The 22,236-nt window shown below is 43.5% G+C and overlaps 1 protein-coding gene across 1 annotated transcript in view; it reads right to left on the bottom strand.

Annotated features, from left to right (window-relative positions):
- The window catches only part of LOC139335859 (spectrin beta chain, non-erythrocytic 4), a 64,526-nt gene extending 45,195 nt beyond the window's left edge, over positions 1–19,331 (bottom strand). The window contains exons 1-9 of the mRNA XM_070969641.1: positions 18,870–19,331; positions 6,875–7,032; positions 6,497–6,648; positions 5,634–5,807; positions 1,361–1,452; positions 1,158–1,238; positions 827–942; positions 601–713; positions 273–460 (exon numbers count right to left, since the gene is read on the bottom strand). Of these exons, the coding sequence (XP_070825742.1) occupies positions 273–460; positions 601–713; positions 827–942; positions 1,158–1,238; positions 1,361–1,452; positions 5,634–5,807; positions 6,497–6,648; positions 6,875–7,019 (1,061 nt within the window). The 5' untranslated portion in view covers positions 7,020–7,032; positions 18,870–19,331. The remainder of the gene's footprint in view (positions 1–272; positions 461–600; positions 714–826; positions 943–1,157; positions 1,239–1,360; positions 1,453–5,633; positions 5,808–6,496; positions 6,649–6,874; positions 7,033–18,869) is intronic.
- Positions 19,332–22,236: the final 2,905 nt, after the last annotated feature.

Here is a 22,236-nt window from a genome sequence, read left to right as displayed (position 1 = left end):
AACTATGTAATGATTAAACTAGATGTTCAAGCTATCCACGCATCCCTCTGAGCTAATGCTAGCCTAACACACACAGCAGTCCTATTGTGCTGGCACAACGGAAAGTAAAGCTCTGAAGAAATAATAAGTGCGATACTTTGAGCGACACGAGCTTTAAAACATACCTGTATGCATGAATTCATGTGCAGGCGCAGGCATGCTTATGTGTGCATGTCGACTGTAATAAAAGACTAAAACATCAAGATGACATTTGACAAATTCACTTATCATACTTGATGGGCTTCTCGATGGTGCAGTAGGTTGTGAAGGCCTGCAGCTGCTGCTGAACTCCGGTCAGTGAGTTGGCAAACTTCTGGTTACTGATGATCGCGATGGTCTTTTCTATCCAGTCCAACAGGTCTGACGCCAGAGCCTCGTAGCGGTTCACGATGTTCTCTGCCTCGATGCAATTGTCCAGAACCTGAGTGAGACAGACCGAAGAAGATATGGAGAAGTAAAAAATAGAGAAGACAGAGACAGAAAACGAGGGACACACAATGAGAGAAAGAGTTGTGATCTTTCAGCTTTCATGGACTGTCTGCACACGAACGCATTCGTTACCTTGCCAACCCTCTTGCCCTCCACAATGAGAGCCTTCATCTTGGAGAAGTAGTGATAGTAGGAGACCACATAGGTGATGATGGACTTCTCGTCTGGGTTCTCTGTGTTCACATCTTGGTGGAGAGAAATTAACATGTGCTTGACTTCAGGTGGAGCCACATGGTAATTCATGGATATCGCTGTACGTAATGTGGTTTGACTGACATCCACCCAAAAGCACTCTCACCTTCAGGGTCCAGGAGTTTGGTGAGACCCAGGTGCTGCTCAGCTATATTGAAGGCTTGCTGGAGGTTGTGGGTTGCATTGGACCGCGTCAGCTTGTGGAACTCTATCAGGTCAGGTCTGGAAGGCACAAGACGATGACGTGTCATGTTTGTATGGCTCTAATCCTAAAACTGCATGTCAGTCGAACCTGTTACACGTCTTTCCACTCCACTGTTCATGTTTCTACATCAAAATCCTGACTTTCATGCAAATAACACCCAAATATAACACACAATAACTACAACTTTCCCACTGGCACTATGCCACGGAGGTGTGTTAAAAGTACAACCCACCTGTGTCTGTGTATGAGGGCATTGAAGGCGAGGCCATCTCTCCAGCAGGTGGTGAAATTCTGGATGTTGACCTCAGAGTACCTGGAGCACGGAGAAATCGTTTGTCTAACCCAAGGAGCATCAGCTTACTAACACCAACACATATGACAGAAATGATGGTAGTGTCCCTTCATAGCTTCCTGTATTCGTTTTTTCCCGCTCACCCTGCGGTCTTCATCTGGCACCACAGCAGCAGGGCATCCTTGGCCGAGCGAGTTTCTCTGTTGTCCTCTGTCTCTATTTTGATCACCTGGATCTGAACAGGAACACAGGAAACAACAGTTCAGCCTCTGTAGGAGAGTCAATGTGGTCTCCCACGGTTAAAGCACGACACTGCTGTCTTTTTGGGAACACACATTCACATTTTAGATATTTATCTGACTCTACTAAAGACTGTGTCTACTAGTCTGTTGTTTAGCACACTGAGGTGTCCAAGCTCACTTTCTTCCAACAGTTCCACAATCCTATTGTTGAATCATGTGTGCTGACACAAAAAAATGATTGTTCAGTATCTGTAAACTCAATCTACCTCTGACTACACAGTTAACCAAAGTCTACTATATAGGGGCCAGTGAATGAGTCAGCGAAGGATTGTCTGGCTAACATTAGCATGCTAGCTAGCAAAATTAGCTTACTTATTAGCTACCTGCAGTCATGTTTCCATCCTGAATCACATAATTTATATTTATTATATGATGTATGACACTGATGCAGCTTCATAGATCGAAGTGTTGAACTTCATTGATTTTGTTTAATTGTGTCATCAAGTTGAGTCCTGTCCAAAGGTGCTTCTCCACCCAGGAAAGGCGGAGGCCTATTCGAGTCTACAGCGAAGGTCACACCTGAACCCTCAGCACACTCAGTTACAGAGAATTAACTGTAAAAACAGACAAGAGCAATAAGAAGTGAGGATTTCAGTGAAGGGAGTGCAGAGCCATTACAACGCCTGACGATAGGTGACAGTGACAGCCACGCAACCAATCACATCACACTGACATGATCCAAGGTAATTGGGGACATGACACCCTGGAATCAGCTGCTACCCATGTCATTAGGCACAACATTGCGCACGCACGCACGCACGCACGCACGCACGCACGCACGCACGCACGCACGCACGCACGCACGCACGCACGCACACAATGCCTATGCATGAACTCAAATAAAAAGACATGAACACATGTAGGTACACACGAGCACGAACGCTTCATCCTGCGAGAATATCACACTTTAAAAACAGAACCAAAGGTTATTTCAGCCACAGAGACACAACTGATGTCGAAACAGCACATGAACGCTGTGAAGACCTGAGCACAGACATTTATTAAATGACCGCTTCATAGGAAACATGTCAGTGATGAAATGCTCTTTGTGAACGCTTTTTTATAACACTGCACCAAATATTTCTTTCTCACAAATTAGAAGAGCTTTTTCCCTTCTGTTGTCTCACATCATTGTAAATTAAACAAATAATCAATGGATTAATAATTAAAAATCAAACAGCTCTAACATGCAACTGCCCCAGTGGGAGGAAAATAATTTGAATTAACTTGCAGTGTTGTTTAACACGAAAAGTTGGAAATACAAGTAGAATCCACACTAAAACACGATTCATATTCTTCTGTTGTCATGTCTGCTCTAAATCAGCTGCACTTCCTTTGCTGTCAAGGAGCTAAGAAAGGGTGAGAAAAGCCAACATCGGGATGCTTGTGCCAGATAAACCTGCAGGAAATGTATAAAATATTACAAACATCCCATCAACACTGAATACACGATGTACACCTTAACCACGTCACACGAGCCCGATGCTGTGTGCGTTCAGTAAAAGTCTGAATCTATGTAAAGCTACAGCAATGTGCCTTAATTCAGACACATTCATTGTAAACGACAAGTGAGGTGACAGTATGTTTGGGTAAGCAAACGCACACACACACGCACTGCACATAATGAACACTAGCATAGTTTTCCATATGCAGCACCATAACTGAAGTCAATACAAATAATAACGGCCTGTTATTATTTGTGTGTGGCTCTGTAAATACAAGGATTACCTCTTCCTTTGAATGTCAGTCCTCTCCCTTCCCTCTCTCTCTCTCCCTCTCTCTTTTTCTCTCTCCCTCTCCCTCTCTCTTTCTGCCTGCGTGCAGTTACTGCAGTGGTTCGGCCCTACCTGCTGACTGGACAAAGCAAACTCTCACTTTCCCCACAGAGGAAAGGGGAAAGAGGTTGAGATGAGGAGAGAGCGCAAGAGGGAAAGATAGCTGGAAGACACTGAGACAAACTCAACCACTGACAGTGTCCTATCATTTTTATCATCTAAAAGTCTCCGTTTAAACCCTGTTACATCGCCTTTTACATGGTCCACTGATATCCTGTCTATCATGTCTTACTTTCTGTTTTATTCCCTGATGTCAAAAGGCTTTTTGCCAGATTGTCATTCTAAATAAGACTTCACCAACTGACCTGCCTGTTTAAAGAATGGCAAATAAAGCAGGTGTGTGAAAAGCTGACACGTTAAGACACAGCAGGGGTGGCAGTGGCCTCGAGCACAAACAATAAGGACAGCACGAGAGACTGCAGCATATTGAATGTGAACCAAAGGACCTGTTTTTTATCTGAACTTTATTCTAATCTCTGTTAATCATCAGACACTTGACTGAGCACACATCACTGTGGGTGAACACGGACTGAAGGTCACACTTAGGCCCCATCCGCTGCCTATTTACCACATCACTGGTTGGTATTCCCCTTCAGCCAAACACCCTTTCCCCCGTCCTCACTTCTGTTGTAATTACTCTTCCTCTCTCACACACATCCACCTTCCTCAGCACATGCAAAGCTGAAGAGGCCATCGACCGATAGCTCTTAGGAAGAGGCGAGTGGGACGACGGCCAAGCTCTCATTTAATGGTAGCAAAGCCAGCAGTCAGCTGACACGACTGTAGTCTAAACTGTATAGTTACAGCTGCTTAGCCTTACTCAAGACACAACAAACAACTAAACAGACATCAGTGAATGAACTATCAGGCATGGTAGCCAGGCCTTACATAGGCTTAACTCTGACATGCACACTTACATATCAGTACTCTCCATCATCAACCCAACACAATTTCAACATTTACACTGAAATCATGAGTCCAGTCAGCTGCACTGCACACTCATTCATCCTCTTTGCCTCACTAGCCGAGCTCGCAGAGGGCCACTCAACATATCCCGATAATATACTAAGCCTGTTCGCAGTGCTGTTAAATGTGCTTCGTGGTCGGTAGCGAGGCCCTAGCATGACACTACCGAGTCCCAGGAGGCAGCTACTCGACGGCTGTGCACCGTGAATGTTACAGAAGAGTCAGAATAATGCTAAACAAGCAATCTGTGCCAGAGCTACGCTGTAGCACTGAAGCGTAATAAATAGGAGCCATGGGCTTCTGCTGTACTTACATGGCAAGAACTGATCCTGTATCAGCCTGGAAACCTGTGCACGTGTGTGAGTGTGTGCATGAGTGCGTGGTTTTGTGGGAGTATGTGCATGCATAGGTGTGTGTGTCTGACTAGATAGATAGAGTGTGTATGCAAGGGAGCGAGCGCTGTTTGTGTGTGTGTGTGCACGCGTCCTTGTTGAAGAGCAGACTGGAAGGCGACTGCAAACTCTAGGCCACTGAGCCCTGAGTGACATTCAGCCTCTCTCCACCAGACACTGCTGTCGCTGTCGCACACTGATGATGCGGCAGCTGTCACAGCCTCCCCCAAACAGAGTCGCTGGCAGCTCCTCCTAAATGAAGCCGCTGCTGATTACAGTGTCCTTGTGCTTCAGTAAGTAGCACAGGAACATGTGCCAGCATCTCAGCGCACTTGCCTGGTGTACTTTCATTAGCTAGAACCACCCATGTGATACTGCTGATGTCTTCTAGACCATCACCAGGCTTCAAGTTATAATCCGACAGGTTTTCAGGAAATGAAACCCCGTTGTTACATAATCCATCATCAACGGTCTGGCAATTCAAATTACTTTCACACACACAAAGGACTCACAGGACACAGTATAGCATGTAATCTTTCACTGTCACATCAGCTGTAAGTTACTGCTAATGCAAACTGAACATTTCCTTCTGTGGTTGCTTCGTGTTAAAGGTGTTCAACTGATCTTTTATTGGAAAGCAGTAACAAGAAAAGTGTTTGTCACAGAGGTGAGTGTGGACTGTGATCGTTCAGCAAATCTGAGTCTGTTAAACCAAACAAGACACAGTCAGTTTAAGCAGTTTTTCAACAGAGGATCAGCTTTGAATACAGCTGCGAGCAAAGCAACAACACTGACCAGCCACAGCGAGCGGTCAGCTAAAGAGCTGCACACCTCAGAGTCCTCAGCAAGGTCACCAACTTCACTGCATCCTACTGTCCGATAACAAGCCACGCACAACCCTTCAGAAATGTTTGCGTCTACCTGGAAGCGTAGGATGATAGTCCAGATAAGGCCCAGGGTGAGGCGGTGGTTTCCATCCACAATGTCATGAGAACCAACGTTTTCCAGGTGGACCCTCTGCTCTTTGAGGAACTGGAGGGCTTTGTCAACGTTCTCCAGACAGTGGATCCGCATACGACCCCGCGTGGGCCTCGGCTGGGGGACACAGAGGCTTCATCACTACTTTTCATATCAAAGCCCTTAATATAAAAGTAATACAGGCAGCACAGCGCAGCACAAACATGCATTAATATAACTACAATAAACAACTTCTGTCAAAAACATATGCAGCCATCAGGTTGGATTTTGCTTCAAATTTCCAATAAAAAAAAGAGTAAAAACAGGAAAAGGAGATTTTTTAGAAAGAAACAGTGAAAGGTTTAAGGACAAATCATTTCTCACATTTATCCTCCTCAGTGAAGGACAAAACGAATGGATAAATATATCAGAACATCCAGTTCTATTTTATGTACTACTGTAAAACACTGAAATGATTTCCTCAGAAAATCAGTTCAGTTCTAACTCCTTAAACCGGCTGTTTACACCTGCTGCAGTTTAAATAACGCTTAAAATATGAAATCAAGAAAATATTACAATATAACCTGTACAGTGGACGTTCAACAACAGCTATCTAGTCAGGTAGCTAAGCAACATGGCTAATAATTTTACAGTAATCTACTGGTGTTCAGAGAGTGCAGCACCAACATCACTTCACATCCTATGATCAAATTATGAGATTACAAAATTGATACTAAGCTCATTATAATTTTCTATTATGCGCCTGTGTGTACGTGTGTGTGTGTGTGTGTATGTGTGTGTGTGTGTGTGTGTGTGTGTGTTCCCACCAGCAGCTCTCCACTGAGGACCTCCAGCAGTCTGGTGAGCATGTATCCATCCCTCAGGTCGTTGTAGAGGTCAGATATGCGACAGGACACTCTGGACAGGTGGGAGTTCACCCACTTGGTAAAAGTTTTCTTTTGCACCGCATCGCGTTCATCTGAGGGACATGAAAGAACCAGGTTTAGTAAAAGTGAAGGACAGCGTGGTTCCTGATGAAAAACACTGCTTCAGGATAACATTAAATCAGATATTGTCCAAACTAGCATTAGCTGACACTAGCATTAGCTCATGTTGTCCTCACAGCTTCGTCTTGTGAGACGCTTTACCTAATGAATTATTTTAACATATGAGATCTGTGTGACGATCTGTGTGTGACCTCTGACCTGCCAGGGCCTTAATGCGGGAGCACTCGAACAGCTTGGAGCTGGTACACTCCGTCTCCCAGAACCCCGAGCTGATTGGTCGGTTGTTGTTGTTGAGCTGGCGCTGGGCTTCCGCGTTGTCCAGGTCTGGGGAGGCATTAGCCATCGCGCCCAACGCCCTGCAACACACACACACACACACACGCACACGCACACCCACACCCACACACACGCACACGCACACACACACACATCAATGTTCTACCTTTATTGGCTGCTGACAGACTTTAGAGCAGCATGCACGTGTATATAAAGACATTCACGAATATACTGCACAAACACACTTTCTCCTAAATGCAAAGGACAGCGAGAGAGGGGGTTTAGACCCCTGCCACTGTTGCTTTTGTATCCTTCGTAACCATTAACACAAAGGCTAAAGGCATTTCAGCTTCATAATTAACTTAAGACTGACTTCACGCATCTCATGTGACACCTTTTAACCTGTATTTAGCCAAAGACGTTAGAATTCTGATTCAGGACTCACACAGAGGAAAACAGTGACTGCAACATCCCCAATTTAATTCTAAGTGTTTAAATGACTTGCAGCAAAAATTACTCTGGAGTCCATAAATAACAGCTCCTTCCCATTCATGAATGATGCAGCACCTGTCCTTGGTATCAGAGCATTTTGCAAAAGAGAAGCTCAAAATAAAATCTCTCTGATGATTTAAAGGACGGTGGGAGACGGAGAGTAAAAATGTCTCATGTCTCCTGTCTCTCCCTCTGACAGCTGGAAACCAGAGAATAAAAATAACTTCTAACGTCGACCAAGAAATCACACAACACTAATGTTCAAAACGTCAAAACGACGACGAGAAGACTTGAGTTTCATTCATTTGAAGAGCTGAAAGAGATCTTTGATTTCATTACAGATTTCTATTAAATCTTCAAAGAAAGCACTGAATATTCACCTGCCGCTGCATTAACACACTATCCTCGGGCTAACATTGTCAGAGTTTGAAGAATCAGCTAAAAATAAGGGACGTGTCTGTGCTACCTTTAGGAGGTTTTGGTGTAAGAGTAGTTCACAAAGCATTTTAATGATAAAAGTCAGAGAGTCAGTCCAGCGGTCACTAATGTGCTGCTGGTCATCACATCAGTGTTCTGTAAAAATACAGCGATAATAAACATTAATCCTTATTTTGATAATGCTCCTGGTGTAAACAGTATGCTTCAGCACAGCATGCTTCAGTTTGAGGCATTTAAAAATTCAGAGCGGACACAAAAACCAGCAGACTGGGTGAAAATCTAAACTCCTCGTCCTCTCCTGCTGGAAAAGGCAGTGAGCAAATGGGAACTTGAGCTGTTTTAAGCACTGTTTCTCACTCACTTTCTCTCAAATATCTGCCTGATATTTGAGAGATTTTTTCTCAGAGTGTAGCAAAAAGGATCTGTTTGTCTTTCTACGCAGTGGTCTGCTGGGGCTGTGGCAGCTCTCAGAGAGACAGAAAAGGACTAAACAGAGTGGTCAGGAGAGCTGGCTCTGGCCTGGCCTGGACTGCCCTCTGGACCCCCTCAAGGAGGTGGGTGAGAGGAGGATGGTAGCCAGGCTGACATCGATTATGGACAACCCATCCCACCCCCTGCATGTGAGAGTGGGGGGCTTAGGCAGCCCCCTCAGTAACAGACTGCTGCATCCATTGTGTAAGAAAGAACGCTGCTGCAGGTCCTTCATCCCCACAGCTGTCACCCTGTTTACCTTCAGCTTCATTTAGTGAAGCACTGTGTTGGCGCCGTTTTCCATTTCTAGATCATAAACCTCCTCTTTCTGCACTCCTGTTTTCTGTGCTAATACACGCTCACATCATCCACGACATCTCATGCAGTTTTTAATGCACTGTATATTTTTTTTCAACTGTGCAACAGTGCAATTCAACATATGGCATTGGTAGTTTTTCTAAGAACACTGGCAATAGCATTTTTATGGGTAGGATCATTTTTAGCTGATGCAAATTTTAACCTACACCTTTCAGGACTATCATGGACAATGTCTCACACCCACTTCATGATGTGCTGGCCAGGCACAGGAGTACGTTCAGTAAGAGACTAATACCACCAAAACTGAGGACTGAACGATACAATCTGTATCTGTAATTCTGTTTTGTGTGGAGCACTGTACAAAAAACAATTTCCCCTCACGGATCAATAAAGGAATTCTGATTCTGATTCTGATTTCAGGCCAACGATGATGTCAGTCTTCATAGATGCACATGGTGAAAATATCTTGTCTGAGTCCTGGTGGATTCACTCAAATAATGTGATGTGCCCACAGGGCCTAAAATATGCCATTTGGTGCACTTCTCCAAAGCTGCTTTCAGTGAGGAAATACACGTTTGTATCTATGTTGTGCACTTTGATTGCAGGTTTACTTTCATAAAAATTGGATGTTAATCTCTTGATCTTCCCCGCATTCCTTCCTTTTCTGCCCTCTCCTCCTCTCCACTGCAACAAAAGTCCAAGCTCACAGTTGTCACTATACCTAAACCGCTGGAAAACAACATAGCCATATCGAGTAAATGTCAGCTTGCCCTGCAAGGAGGAGGGGGGGTTATGCACTTAGCCATTCCCCCTGGAGATAGTAACAGCAAAACATTATAGTGCTTTGTATCTAGTGATGAAGCAGATAGAAGATGCTCAGGAAATCTGATGAATTTATAGGTCAGCTCATTATTATGAAGACTGCAGCTTATTCACAGTCATGTAATGGTGCCATTCAGTCAATGAGCAAACAAAGCAGTCTTCAATAAGCTTCAAGGAGCTATAATAATAAGTGGCAGCTGATGGTGTGATCTCAGATGTTGCAAATGAGCTAGCCCCATGTTTAACCTCTAAATCCCTCTTCATTTTTCAGCCATATCCCCCGTGTGGCAAATCCTTCGCAAGCATTTCCTTCACAGTGTGAGAACCCAGATCAAGGTTGGATGTCCCACTGTAAACTGAACCGACTAACTTCTACAAACAGTGAAGCTAGAAAAGGCTCACACAGGCAATCCTGCCTCAGAGAGATGGAAGCACATGGAGGATAAAAAAAGGGACGCTAACGTTATCACAGACGTTACAACTACAAGACACGAGAACATCAAAATCAATAAAATGAAATCTATCAAAACCCATGACTGGATTACAGAGGAGCAACGAGGCTGCATCAGGGAAACTGCCACACTGTCATTCCAGCCAAAATACTACACGTGTGTGTGTGTGTGTGTGTGTGTGTGTGTGTGTGTGTGTGTGTGTGTGTGTGTGTGTGTGTGCGTGGGTGGGTGTAAGTCCTCAGTTCTCCTTGCCGTGATCCTCGCCTAACCTCAGCCACCTGGCATCTTTCAATCAATCAGACTCTCAGCTTGCAGGACTGCTGTGATATACGTGTGTGTGTGTGTGTGTGTGTGTGTGTGTGTGCGTGTGTGTGTAAAATCACCTTTATTCTAATAATCAGGCTCAGCTGTTGAGGAATCAGCCAGCCCCAGGCAAGAGTCGACACTATGTCTGATAATCACACACACACACACACACACACACACACACACACACACACACACACACACACACACACACACACACACACACACACACACACACACACACACACACACACACACACTCCTGGCTATCCATTTTCTGCTCTATCAGTAACAGCAGCAGTGAGATTCATGCTTTGTCTCCAGACACTGAACACAGCCTGAGAGAAATCTCAGAGGGTGGAGATGCAGACAAAGGAAAAAAACACACACTCAGCTCACACTGACTTTATCTGCATTCAGAGTGATACAGATGTAAAACCTGCATGTTTCAACATCAGAGTACCAACAGTAAATTCATGCTCATGTTCCTGACGTTCATCTGGAGAAGGACTAAGACGAGCTGCTTGAGGCTAACTCAACCTTGATCTCTGAGATAAAAGTGGAAATGACCATACAGTATGTGGAGTTTCTCCAGGAATGATGCCAGTGAGGAGGCTGGCATTCAGGGACAGAGAGGAGTAAAAGAATGAAGAAGAGTGCTGAAAGCTTAAAGGCCTCAATACAGTAAAAGCAATCAGTAAGCCTAGCCACCAGGCTAAAAACAAGCCTAGCCAAGCTAGCAGCCACAGTTGAGGTGGTCCAGTAAACTGTAAGCAGCTGACAACCAACTTAAAATCATATATGACTTAAGATCCAGGTGTTGTTTAATCACACAGAATAAATAATGTGGCTTATTTTAATTGGATAAAAATGTTAATTCATGGCAGAGCTTCTGGCAGACAAACAAAACACCAATGTATGTGCACGTCACGTAGTCACAGAGTAATGCTGGGGATGTCGATCAGCAATGGACACAAGTGGTTGGAGAAAAGCTGCTGCTGGATGCTTGTATTTCCCCCAGTACATTTATACTACTAATAAATATACTAAAGAAAGTTGTCTGAGTGAATTTGACATGTGAATATTGCTGAATATTGAAACGACGACAGTGCCGTATAGCATCTCGCTTCACATAGCATTCATTAAATCTGCTGAGATCCGTACATCTGAGAGACAATCTTTATGGTATTTAAAGGATAATCTTAACATAAAACAAAGTTCTCAAACACTAAAGCTGGAGCAGAAAAGTAGAGGGGGGGAATACAAAGAACACAGGATCAGGATAGGAGCTGTTTCTTGACCTTTTTTGCTTTCCCAGACTGAAAAGGGATCTCGATCTGGTTCTGAGGTCTGTCCTACAGACTCCACGGTCTCACCCAGTTCATGTGTTTCAGCCAGTCCAGGATACAGAGCCTACTGTTGCAACACTGAAGGATCAAAGGTTTAAACAGCAGCAGCCTCTCTGAACTCTGCATGGAGCTGGAAGAAAGAGCAGGAGTCGTGTGTGTGTGTGTGTGTGTGTGTGTGTGTGTGTGTGTGTGTGTGTGTGTGTGTGTGTGTGTGTGTGTGTGTGTGTGTGTGTGGACTGTTAAACTACATTGGAAAGTCGTCTCCATTGGTCCAAGGAAAGATTATCTAAATTCAAACCAGATTTGGACACAACTTGTGACCGATGTAAACAATTTCCAGCTACATTGTTGCATATGTTTTGGACTTGTCCAAGGCTGTATGGTTTTTGGCGATCTATTTTTGAGGCCTTCTCTAAAATATGTGGGAAAACGGTGCACCCATCCCCTCTAATTTCATTATTTGGTGTGACCCCAGTGGATATCTCTCTCAGTAAGTGTAATATAAATATGATTGCATTCTGTTCTTTGCTGGCCAGGAGGCTTATTCTTTCTAAATGGAAAGACTCTCAACCCCCCGCATATGGACATTGGATTAGAGAGGTCATGTATCATATCCATTTAGAAAAAATTAGGTATACCACTCGAGGATCTGTTGGAAAATTCTACTCTACTTGGCAACCCTTTATGACTTTCGTTGGAGATGTGGCTGCTGCCAACTTTACCAAATAATTAATGTAACTGTGTACAGTAATTATGTGACCCTGTGAAATGCTGTGGAACACATGTCATATTTCTCTCTCAATGCTTAATTTTTTCACTTTTATTTTTATTTATTTATTTATTTTTTTTTTAAATCTGGCTATGGGTATATGTATTCTAAATTGGTCTAGCATCTTGGGGAAGGGTTTATGTTATGTCTGTTTATCTTGTGTTTCTTTGTATTGTTTTGCATTTAAATGAAAAATTGGAAAATACTAATAAAAAGACTTTGATCAAACTCCTGAGGGGAAAAAAAAAAAAAAACTACATTGGAAAGCACACACACACTGCTGTCAAACACCAGCCTTTTCACCTATACTCAATATGATCACACTGAAAATAAGGACAATGGTTTCCATGTAAATTCTTAATAGTCCTGTCTGGTCGGTATTTACTGCAAAAAATCCTTCAGTGGACAACAAGAGTTATTTTTGTTACCAAAAACAGTGTGGAGCTGAAAAGACTAGTAATCAATTAGTCGGTCAACAACACTAATCAGCTAAGAATTTGATCAATTCTCAAGCAAAAATGTTAAATATTCTCTGGTATCAGGTTCTCAAATGTGAGGATTTGCAGGCTTTGATTATCATTATTCATAAAGATTAAAAAAGAAATTTGAATAAGGCAACTATAATTATCAATTAATCAAAGATGATGAGTTGATGTGTAGAGCACAACTTCAAGTTAACAGAAAATTCAAAGAAAAAGTCCAAATCAACAGATAAATGTAACTGTAGTAAAGACAGGACGACAGTGATGAGCACTTTGAAGCACAGACGTCTTCTCGTCGCTCACTTCAGGACAGAATCTAGATCACATGAGGCATCTCTGTTTTTCTCCAGGTGGACCCGAAATCACCGTGGTTTATAGGACAGCGTCTAAAAAGAAATGTTCCACATTCAGAGAGGCCATCTTTGTCGTCCCCCCCCCCCCCCCCCCGGTAGTTTGAGTGTTTACGTGACTCTGCTTCAGCTCTGTCACTGCTCTTTCAGCTCTTCTTCTCTTCACTTTGAAGTTTCATAAGCCAGACTGTTACCTGTCTGTCTGTCTGTCTGCCTGCCTGCCTGCCTGCCTGCCTGCCTGTCTGTCTGTCTGTCTGTCTGTCTGTCTGTCTGTCTGTCTGTCTGTCTGTCTGGGACACAGCTGTAAGCTGTGAGACTGCACCTTACTGTGGATTCTGATAGATGTTTGTTCCCGTGTGGTATCAATAATAATCTTACAATATTTTAAACATGAACTTTTGCATTATACAGCATGATTTTCCACAATTGTCACTACCAATGATCTCTTAATAATTTGTTCATTTAACTGATAGTTCAGTCTATACAGTACATACAAGAAAAGTGTTCAACCAACAGTCCAAATGCAAAGATGTTTGATTTTCAATAATATGAAATGAGAGAAAAACAGAAAACCCTGAAAGCCAGAGAAAATTTGGCATTTTTGCTTGATAAGTATTGACTAAAACAATTCAAATCAAAATTATCACTGATTAATTTTCCACTGATTTACTGCTCAATCAATGACTTTGTAGTGTCAGCACTGTTGTATAAACTGTGTGTGTGTGTGTGTGTGTGTGTGTGTGTGTGTGTGTGTGTGTGTGTGTAACTATCAGTCGTTATGCTTTCTCTTCTAAACCACTCAGTGTTATTATTGCCCCCCGTCCCCAGCTACGCTGTCGCAGCTGGTAACCACAATAAATCACCGTTACACCAATGGCGTAATGAAAGCGTCAGCCCCCCGCCTCCCTTCTCTCTCCTTTTATTATCCTTCACACTTTTTCCCGCTCATCCCTTTACCCTAACATCCAATCTTCTGTCTGGCCTCCACAACTTGTTTTGGCTATTAGCATTTGGCACGATGTCTTAATTCTACCAAGGAGTGACGATATTCTAATCTTTCCTGTTCATGGGACGCCAAGGGACCAGGTGCCCTTGAAATAAGCCTTTAACCCCCAAATGCTGCAGTGAAGATGTTCAGTCCCCAACGCTAGTGTCCTCAGTGGGACTGTTGGTCCTGAGCAGCTAACGGTTGCTAATGTATAAACTGTGAAGCAGGGTTTGCTAAAACATTAAACCATAAGTCAGGGGTGGGGGCAATCCGTGTCCAGGCCATGCACAGCATGCAAGACCGTTTGAACTGAGACGGTTTTGGTGAGTATTAGTTTGTCTCTGGTGTTTGAATAAAGTGTGTTGTTGCTGTTTCAATGAATGGAGTCTGTTGGCTTCAGGGAGAGTGATATAGTGGCTGTTTCTGGTTGAACAAAACTGATTTTACTCTTTAACAAAAAAGTCTGTCTGAGCAGGGATCCTTTCCATAATGTCGTCAGACACTTAGAATAGTCAGTGACAAAAACACACACTTTTAGTGGACGTACTGATGGTGCAGAAACACCCAGAAGGATGGCTGCAGCACTCTTGCTAAATACTGTAAAACTTCAAAAACTGCTGTCTCCATCAGTCATTGGACATAATAACATGGGAAAAACAGGTCCATAAACGCAGATAATATTTGACTGTTTGTCCAGGACATTGAAATCTTCCAGGACAGGTGGACGGACACTAACTGGAAACTGCACACATCTTAGTTTGATTGAAGATAAAATGTAGGTCAAGCTGAAATCTGAAAATAATTCATCTTTGCGGAACAGGACATTATTATATTTGATATTTTTGTAATATGTATGTACATCTTTTAAAAGACATGTTTATGCTGACAATACAAATAGCATCTCATTATATTGGTTTGACCTCTTATGGACATTTATGGACTCTTATGGACAAATAGATATTTGAATGGTTTGAACCTATGTGGGAGTTTTTAGAGGGAACAATCAAACATAATTTTCGGCAAACTTGACAGCCCTGATTTAGAGGTTGGATGTAGACACAGTTAGAGAGGGAGCGAGCAGGCAGAATCAGGAGGAGGCTATAGAAAATGATAAAATGGAGTGTGATGTTATAGAAGAGAGAAAGACTGACATGGGAGAGAGATCTGGGGGAAAAGAAAAGAAATCGAAGGAGCAAGAGAGACAGGAGGGCATATCACCAGAAAGATGAATAAAGCGAGAAGAAGAAGGGGAGAGAGAGACAGCTGCCAGCGTTAATCAGTCAGTGGCAGCAGCTCTGTGTCTCCGTCTCTCTGAGGCTTAATGGGGACCAGACCCTCAGTGTACGTCCCTGTTTCTTTAACTGCATGCACACACGCACGCACGCACGCACGCACGCACGCACGCACGCACGCACGCACGCACGCACGCACGCACGCACGCACGCACGCACACACAGAATACTCTTCATCAATAGCACATGCAGATCAGAAAGTGTGGGGCACGTTGAAAATGACCTCTGTCATCTCGCTGACGTGTCATCTGCCTCTTGACAAGTGTAAGGCGCTCGCTCTGCTTCTGGTAGATCTACTGGCTGATGTAGTGATAAGGTATCAATTAAACTCCCTTATCCATTGCAACATAACAATACTGACAGTCATGAAATTCAGGTTCCCTGATGGAAGAATTTACATGCTGTACAGAAATAAATTAAACATATTCTTACTTGTTAAATATACAGTCGACGTTGTAGAGATTTAAACGTCTTGCCCTGACCTGGCCCAGTTATCCTTTTACTGTACATCAGTATGAGCTGTTTATAATTAATCAACCAATGTTAATAAAATACATGAGTGCATATACCTGTTAGTCCTCATTAGTTTCTGAGGGTGAACAAAAAGCATCTATTTAGGATTAAGGGTGATTCTGACCACGCTGTACATAGTGATAACACGACCTTGCATGGTGAAAAACACTGTTGTTCAGAGTTTTGCTGTGCTTCTATGGTGCTGCTCTTACTATTCATCTAACTCTGTTTTATCAGAGCGGTGGTGAAATTTGTTCCTCCTGTGCCTTTTCTTGCCGATCTGTCAACAACAAGGCAGCACGAAATCATAAATTCAGATGTAGCCATTAGCCAGAGAGCTTAAAATGTGCATGAAATGCTTTGGAGCTGCTTCACAATAAGTGCCCTGAAGGGCTGCCGTTAAAGCACCGACTGAAAAACATATTGACAACTTTTTGGAAAATTTCAGACTTTTCTTTTCAATCTGTTGGCATGAGCTCCCCTACCAGAACCAGAGCTAACTGCAAATACAACCATCATCTGGCCCAAACCTAACCAAAAGGACTCATCCTCAACTATATCCAGAATGATGTCGCTTTCCAAAAATATCTGAAACCTAGACTGTTCTTACAGGGACTGAATCTCTCCCTCTCCCTCTCTCTCTCTCTCTCTCTCTCTCTATCTCTCTCTCTCTCTGCATCCTTCACTGTGACGTCACACAGTACGCACTTTACACACTGCACTGAGTCACTTCCACTCACTTCACCTCAGCAGAGTGAAACAACATCTGCAAGCAAGAGCAGCAGCCGACGCCCAGATCTGAGTCGGCAAGACCGCGAGTCTTAATCAAAACAGTCACCTTGTGGTCTGATAAACAACGGAGCAGCAGCAGAGAGCTTCAGAGTCCCAGAGAGGCTGTCTGTCATGCAGACAGGACGGGGATGAACAGGAAGGGTGTCAGAAAGAACTCTATCCTGTTACAGAGCAGGGCGATGTATTGTACAGTATACCAATAATCACTTTTCTATACTAGTTCATATTCTTACTGTTGACTTCAATAATATACCACAAGTGTGTGTGTTTGTGCATGCACAAGATGGCAGCAGGTCATGGATGAAATGCAGGTGAATGCCAACTGATATCTACCTGTCTATATCTACCAACAGTCGGGGCGACCTCAGGACCCCTCCCATGAACATCTACTGAGAAGAGAGCTAGCAGACCCGGGCTACCAGCAGCACGTCAGCCTGCTGTCTGAGCACCAGTGGATGTCTTTCCAGACCCATGACAGAACTCACAGGTAACACTTGCACACCAATCAACAAGCAAGCTGAATTTTATGTAAAGTCTGTGTATGTATGGACAGCATGTAGTATAATACTCAGCAGTAATATGATAAAGTGGTAATATAGGGACATCTAAGTACTTTTGAGGACAAGGACAAGTCTTTAAATTAACTATACAGTAAACTGATGAGCACCACAGACACACTACAACCCCCTGCAGGTGTATTACAGACACTGATTAGTGACAGTACAGGGCTTTAACTTCAGAAAAGTACAAAAAACTAGACTATACTATGAACCAACAGCGAATTATCAGAGCGAAGGGGATTAAAGTGTCTCACTAAATGAACTGACTGAATTGAATTAATAAAATAGAAAATGACTACAGCCGTTGCTCCTTGTGACTGCATGTTAAAGACTCATCACACATCTGCCTGTCTTCTTCTTTACTGTCCTGTCCAACCCCGTCCAACACCTCCATCCACACACATTACTTAGACTTACATTCATTTCCTGCAGACTAGCCTCAACCATAGCCATAACTACTACTTGCCTAACCCCAACCCTTACCCTTACCTTAACCCAAGTCTTTACCCTAAATGTTAATGATTGACATCATGGGGACTTGCATTTTGTCCCCATAAGGAAGGCAAGTCCCCACAATGTGACTGTGTAAACAGATATATGTCCCCTCCACATCAACATGAGTAATACACGTCCATTCACTCACACACACCTTGCACCAACAAACCAAAGCTCACTACCTAATCTGCATTGACTCTCCACAAGCCCCCTCCAGGAGCTCCAGATATGTCAGGCAGTTTGCCTCCATGTGAGACAATCTCAATGCAAAACTGAGGTTCAGTCACTTCTGCTGCAGCTGTGATCAAACACACCACAGTGCAACTTGACAGGCTGTAATGCATCTGCTTTTTCAGTTGCTAAAGCGAGCTAAGCTACTGTTGGCCTTGTCTTACTAAAACATAAGAATAATCAGAGAGAAATAACGGCCTGCAGAACAGCAAAATCCCCTCAGGATTCACGAATAACTGATGCCACAAGGGGCAGAAAAGCGAAAAAGTAATGCGAGGTCACACAGTGAGACCAGGGACACACGATAACTTCCTGCAGAAATATGTAGTATTCCTGCAGAGATTTAGGGCTTGGAAAGGTACGTTGCTATCTGCCCTGGGCCACAATTTGCCAAACGGCCACATAACCGCCTGCAAATCAAAGTTATCGGTTATGAAGAAACCTAAACTGATACGGTATAACATACAACATGGTATCACAGCGCACACACTAGGCCGCTATTCTGCCTCTTAATCAATTCCTCCTTCCAAATTAAGACAAGCAGCTCTGCAGACACCATGAACTCTTTTCTAGGCATGCATCATGTAACACATGTAGGTGAACGAAGACATGAAACAGCGCGTCCCCCCGTCGGTTCACTGCGGTACCCTGCACCCAAATGCAGGCCGGCGTCCCTGCAAAAAGAGGAAAAAAAAACCCACCGTGCACCTCGACTCCCAGCTCTCACACAGAGTATGACAAAATAAAACGACATCCCACGAGAAAGGAAGCATCCTGTCGTTCTTCTTTCACCTTACCTTCTGCTTTAGTGTCAGCTTTTTGAGCGGTGTTGTCCCCTCTGATACCAAAACGTCGCTGGGCTGAATCGATGAGGAGAGCGGTTTATCAATGGAGGAGACTGATGCTCCGCTTTTATTCCGACAGGGTCCTCCCTCGATTAGTCCTTACTGAAGAAGGAAGCTGTTTGTCAGGGTAATTACAGAAGCAGCCCGGGGAGTCTCTACCGTGAAAATGCAGCGCCGTGGCGCATGAAAAGAGCGCTGTGTGCCCGCAGCGGTGACCGCCGGCCGGGAGATGCTGTCGGTGCTGAGGATGCGAGCCGGTGGAGGGTGATGATGATATCCATAGAGGTCCTAGTTTCCACCTGACACAACCTCTCCTTCCTCCTCCTCCTCCTCCGCCTCTTCCTCTCCGCTGGTGATGCTGGAGAGAAATATCAGCATTAGTGCGGCGAGCGGGGAGAGAGAGAGGCCGTCACTGCTACACTTTAGCAAGAAGCCACCAGAGGCGGTTTCGCAGCTGCAGATGCGGTTTAAAGGCAAAGAAAAATCAAATGATCCAAAATGTCAAACCCAATCGTAACAAAAACGAACCAAAAATGATTTGTGCTGATTGTAATCACTCCGAGACACATTTAACTGCTAAACGTCTTAATTTCCGATAACGCTGCTAGCTAAAACGTTAGCCTAGTACCAACGCTGAAGCAAGCTAGCTAACTTTTACTGATGTTTTTATTCAAGTTTAGCATACCTCAGGGATGGTCGTTAAAGCGACGTAACTAACTAACTAACTAACTAACTAACTAACTAACTAACTAACCACTTAGTTTAAAACCTCTTTGTTATTGAAGTTAAACAGACAGAAGTTTGGACGCCGATCCTGCCTTTTTTCAAACTTCTGTTCCACGAAGAAGAAGTGGGCGGGGCTCTGGTTGTCAAGCCAATCAAAAACTGCTAATTTCAATCCAAATACTAAAAATAATAATAATAATCTTAATAACTCAACCTTTTCAAGTCTTATCCTTCTTGGACAGCTAACGTTATTCACCTGAAATAAGCTACTGGTGTAATTTCAGCTGGTAAATGTAGTCTCAGGTGTATTTGATTTGTGCGAATATACTTACTGATGGAGTAATTTCTGCCACTGCTGTTTTAAAAATACTGAGGTCAGCAGACAAGGTTTATATGGGTCCTTAAAGTAAAATGTTACTGTTTTCCCAACATTAAGATCTAAATTGTTTTGCCAAGGCCTTTATTTATTTGTTTTGTTGGTCTAAATGTCTAAAAAAAATATAGCTGCAACTTCAGTTTATAGTGCTCATCACCCCAAGACTCATCTGCTTCATGGTTCACCATCGAAACGGTGGAGTTCAGGCACCAGAACTGCAGAGCTAGGTTGAGGGAAAGATCTCAGGGTGTGTGTAAATGTTGGCATACTTTGTTTGTGTTGTTTATAAAAAGAAGAAGATCAAATTGTTTGAAAATTAAGTCAAAATTAAAATGAGGCTGAAGTTTAAAGGTGCACTGAGCTGGTAGTCCACCAGGGGGCAGACTGAACCTGAACAAAATATTTTTATTGAAGTCTGTTGTGGGCTCCACGGTGGCGCAGCAGGTAGTGGTTCGATTCCCGGGTCGGGCCTTTCTGTGTGAAGTTTGCATGTTCTTCCCGTGCATGTGTGGTACTCAGGCTTCCTCCCACAGACCAAAAACATGCTCATTAGGTTGATTGGTGACTCTAAATTGCCCCTAGGTGTGTTTGTGCCTTGTGATTGGCTGGCGACCAGTCCAGAGGCCTGTACCATAAAGCTTGATTAACCTAGCCGGGCTTCCTCTTACTTATCGGGCTTCACTTAACGAGACATCTGCCCTCCGGATTTTCGATAAATAAAGCTGGCTATCAACTCACTAATTCAATTCAGGCTTGTCCAATCTAGATCTGTGCGCGCTCACATAAAAAGGGCGGAGTTTGCTGCATGCGACCAATCGCAAACATGGAAAAATCAGCCCGAGCCGCATATTTCACTACGGAGGAGCAAACAATAATAATTAATAAATATGAGGAATACAAATCAATAATCCAGGCAAAAAGCAACACAGTTGCAGCTGCCAAACGGCGCAAGGATTGCTGGCAAAAAATCGCCGACTGTATATCTGACTGCAGTAACATTTGTGTGTTCCATAAATGTATGTGTGTATGAAATTTTTCGTTATGGCATGTGATTGTAGCCTTATTATTTCAGATGCAACCCGAGTGGAGCAAAGGGAACATGGGAGCAAATCAAACATAAGTATAAAAATATACTTCAAAGTGGTCAGTACGCTTACTATATCTTATACATGTAGCATATGTATATGTACGCCTACATGTTGGAGGCTACATACAATACAATATACAACGGCAAACATCCCAGGGCTTAGTCTACATTATGCAAATTACACATCAACCTTGCTTACCTGCGATGTCATAAAAGCCCTCTTTGATGCATTGCGTGGGCAGGTGGCCGGGAAACACCACGAATGCATCGACAAGCTCAGTCAGGGCCCCCGCGACTTTATGAATAGCTCTACATACTGTGTTTTTCCCGAGGTTTTCGGCATCGCCAACAGAATACATAAAAGTACCTATGAATGAATGAATCAATCTATGATTTACTTAAACAAATAATTGATTAATGGCATTTTATCTGTGGCTTGCTTGTAACCCATCCAACGAGGGATTTAAAGACATCATAATAATTACAAACATCACTAAGAAATATATTACCTGTGGCAAAAAACCTCAGTGCAATGCACACTGTCTGCGGGACTGTCAGTGCGTGGTTGCGGTGCATTACATTGCTGATGTAAGGCTCCAGCAGCTGACAGATGTATTGTAACCCCTCTCCTGAAAACCTGTACCTTTCGTACAGTGATTGTTCAGACAATTCAAACGGATTACAGCGATCTCTAAATATTCTCTCGCGCCTGAGTGCTCTTCGCACAAGCTGTGCACCAAGATCCACCGGGTTCTCATAAAACGGACAGGCCATTTTCCAAGAGAACTGATTGGTCAGTAGGTGGGGCTTTTATACCTGCTGAGCTCTTATCCTGAACTTATCCTGCTCCGGAGCAGGTTAGGTGTTCAGCATAGGTTACCACGGCAACGTAGCCCGATAGAAAGTAAGCCACCTTTATGGTACCGAAAAGCCAGGGTTAAACCTGAAGTTATCTCACTAAGCCGTAATCCAGCTTCATGGTACAGGCCTCAGGTTGTACCCCTCCTCCCGCCCGTCCGGCCCCCCGCGACCCTAAAAGGGACAAGCGGCATAGAAAACGGATGGATGGATGAAGTCTGTTTTTGTCTTTGTTTTTTTTATTTCGTATGAGTGGAAATGCAATGTCCCAT

Source organism: Chaetodon trifascialis, chromosome 9 (genome assembly GCF_039877785.1).
Source record: "Chaetodon trifascialis isolate fChaTrf1 chromosome 9, fChaTrf1.hap1, whole genome shotgun sequence".
Classification (NCBI taxonomy): domain Eukaryota; kingdom Metazoa; phylum Chordata; class Actinopteri; order Chaetodontiformes; family Chaetodontidae; genus Chaetodon; species Chaetodon trifascialis.
This window is presented reverse-complemented; position numbering and strand designations above follow the sequence as displayed.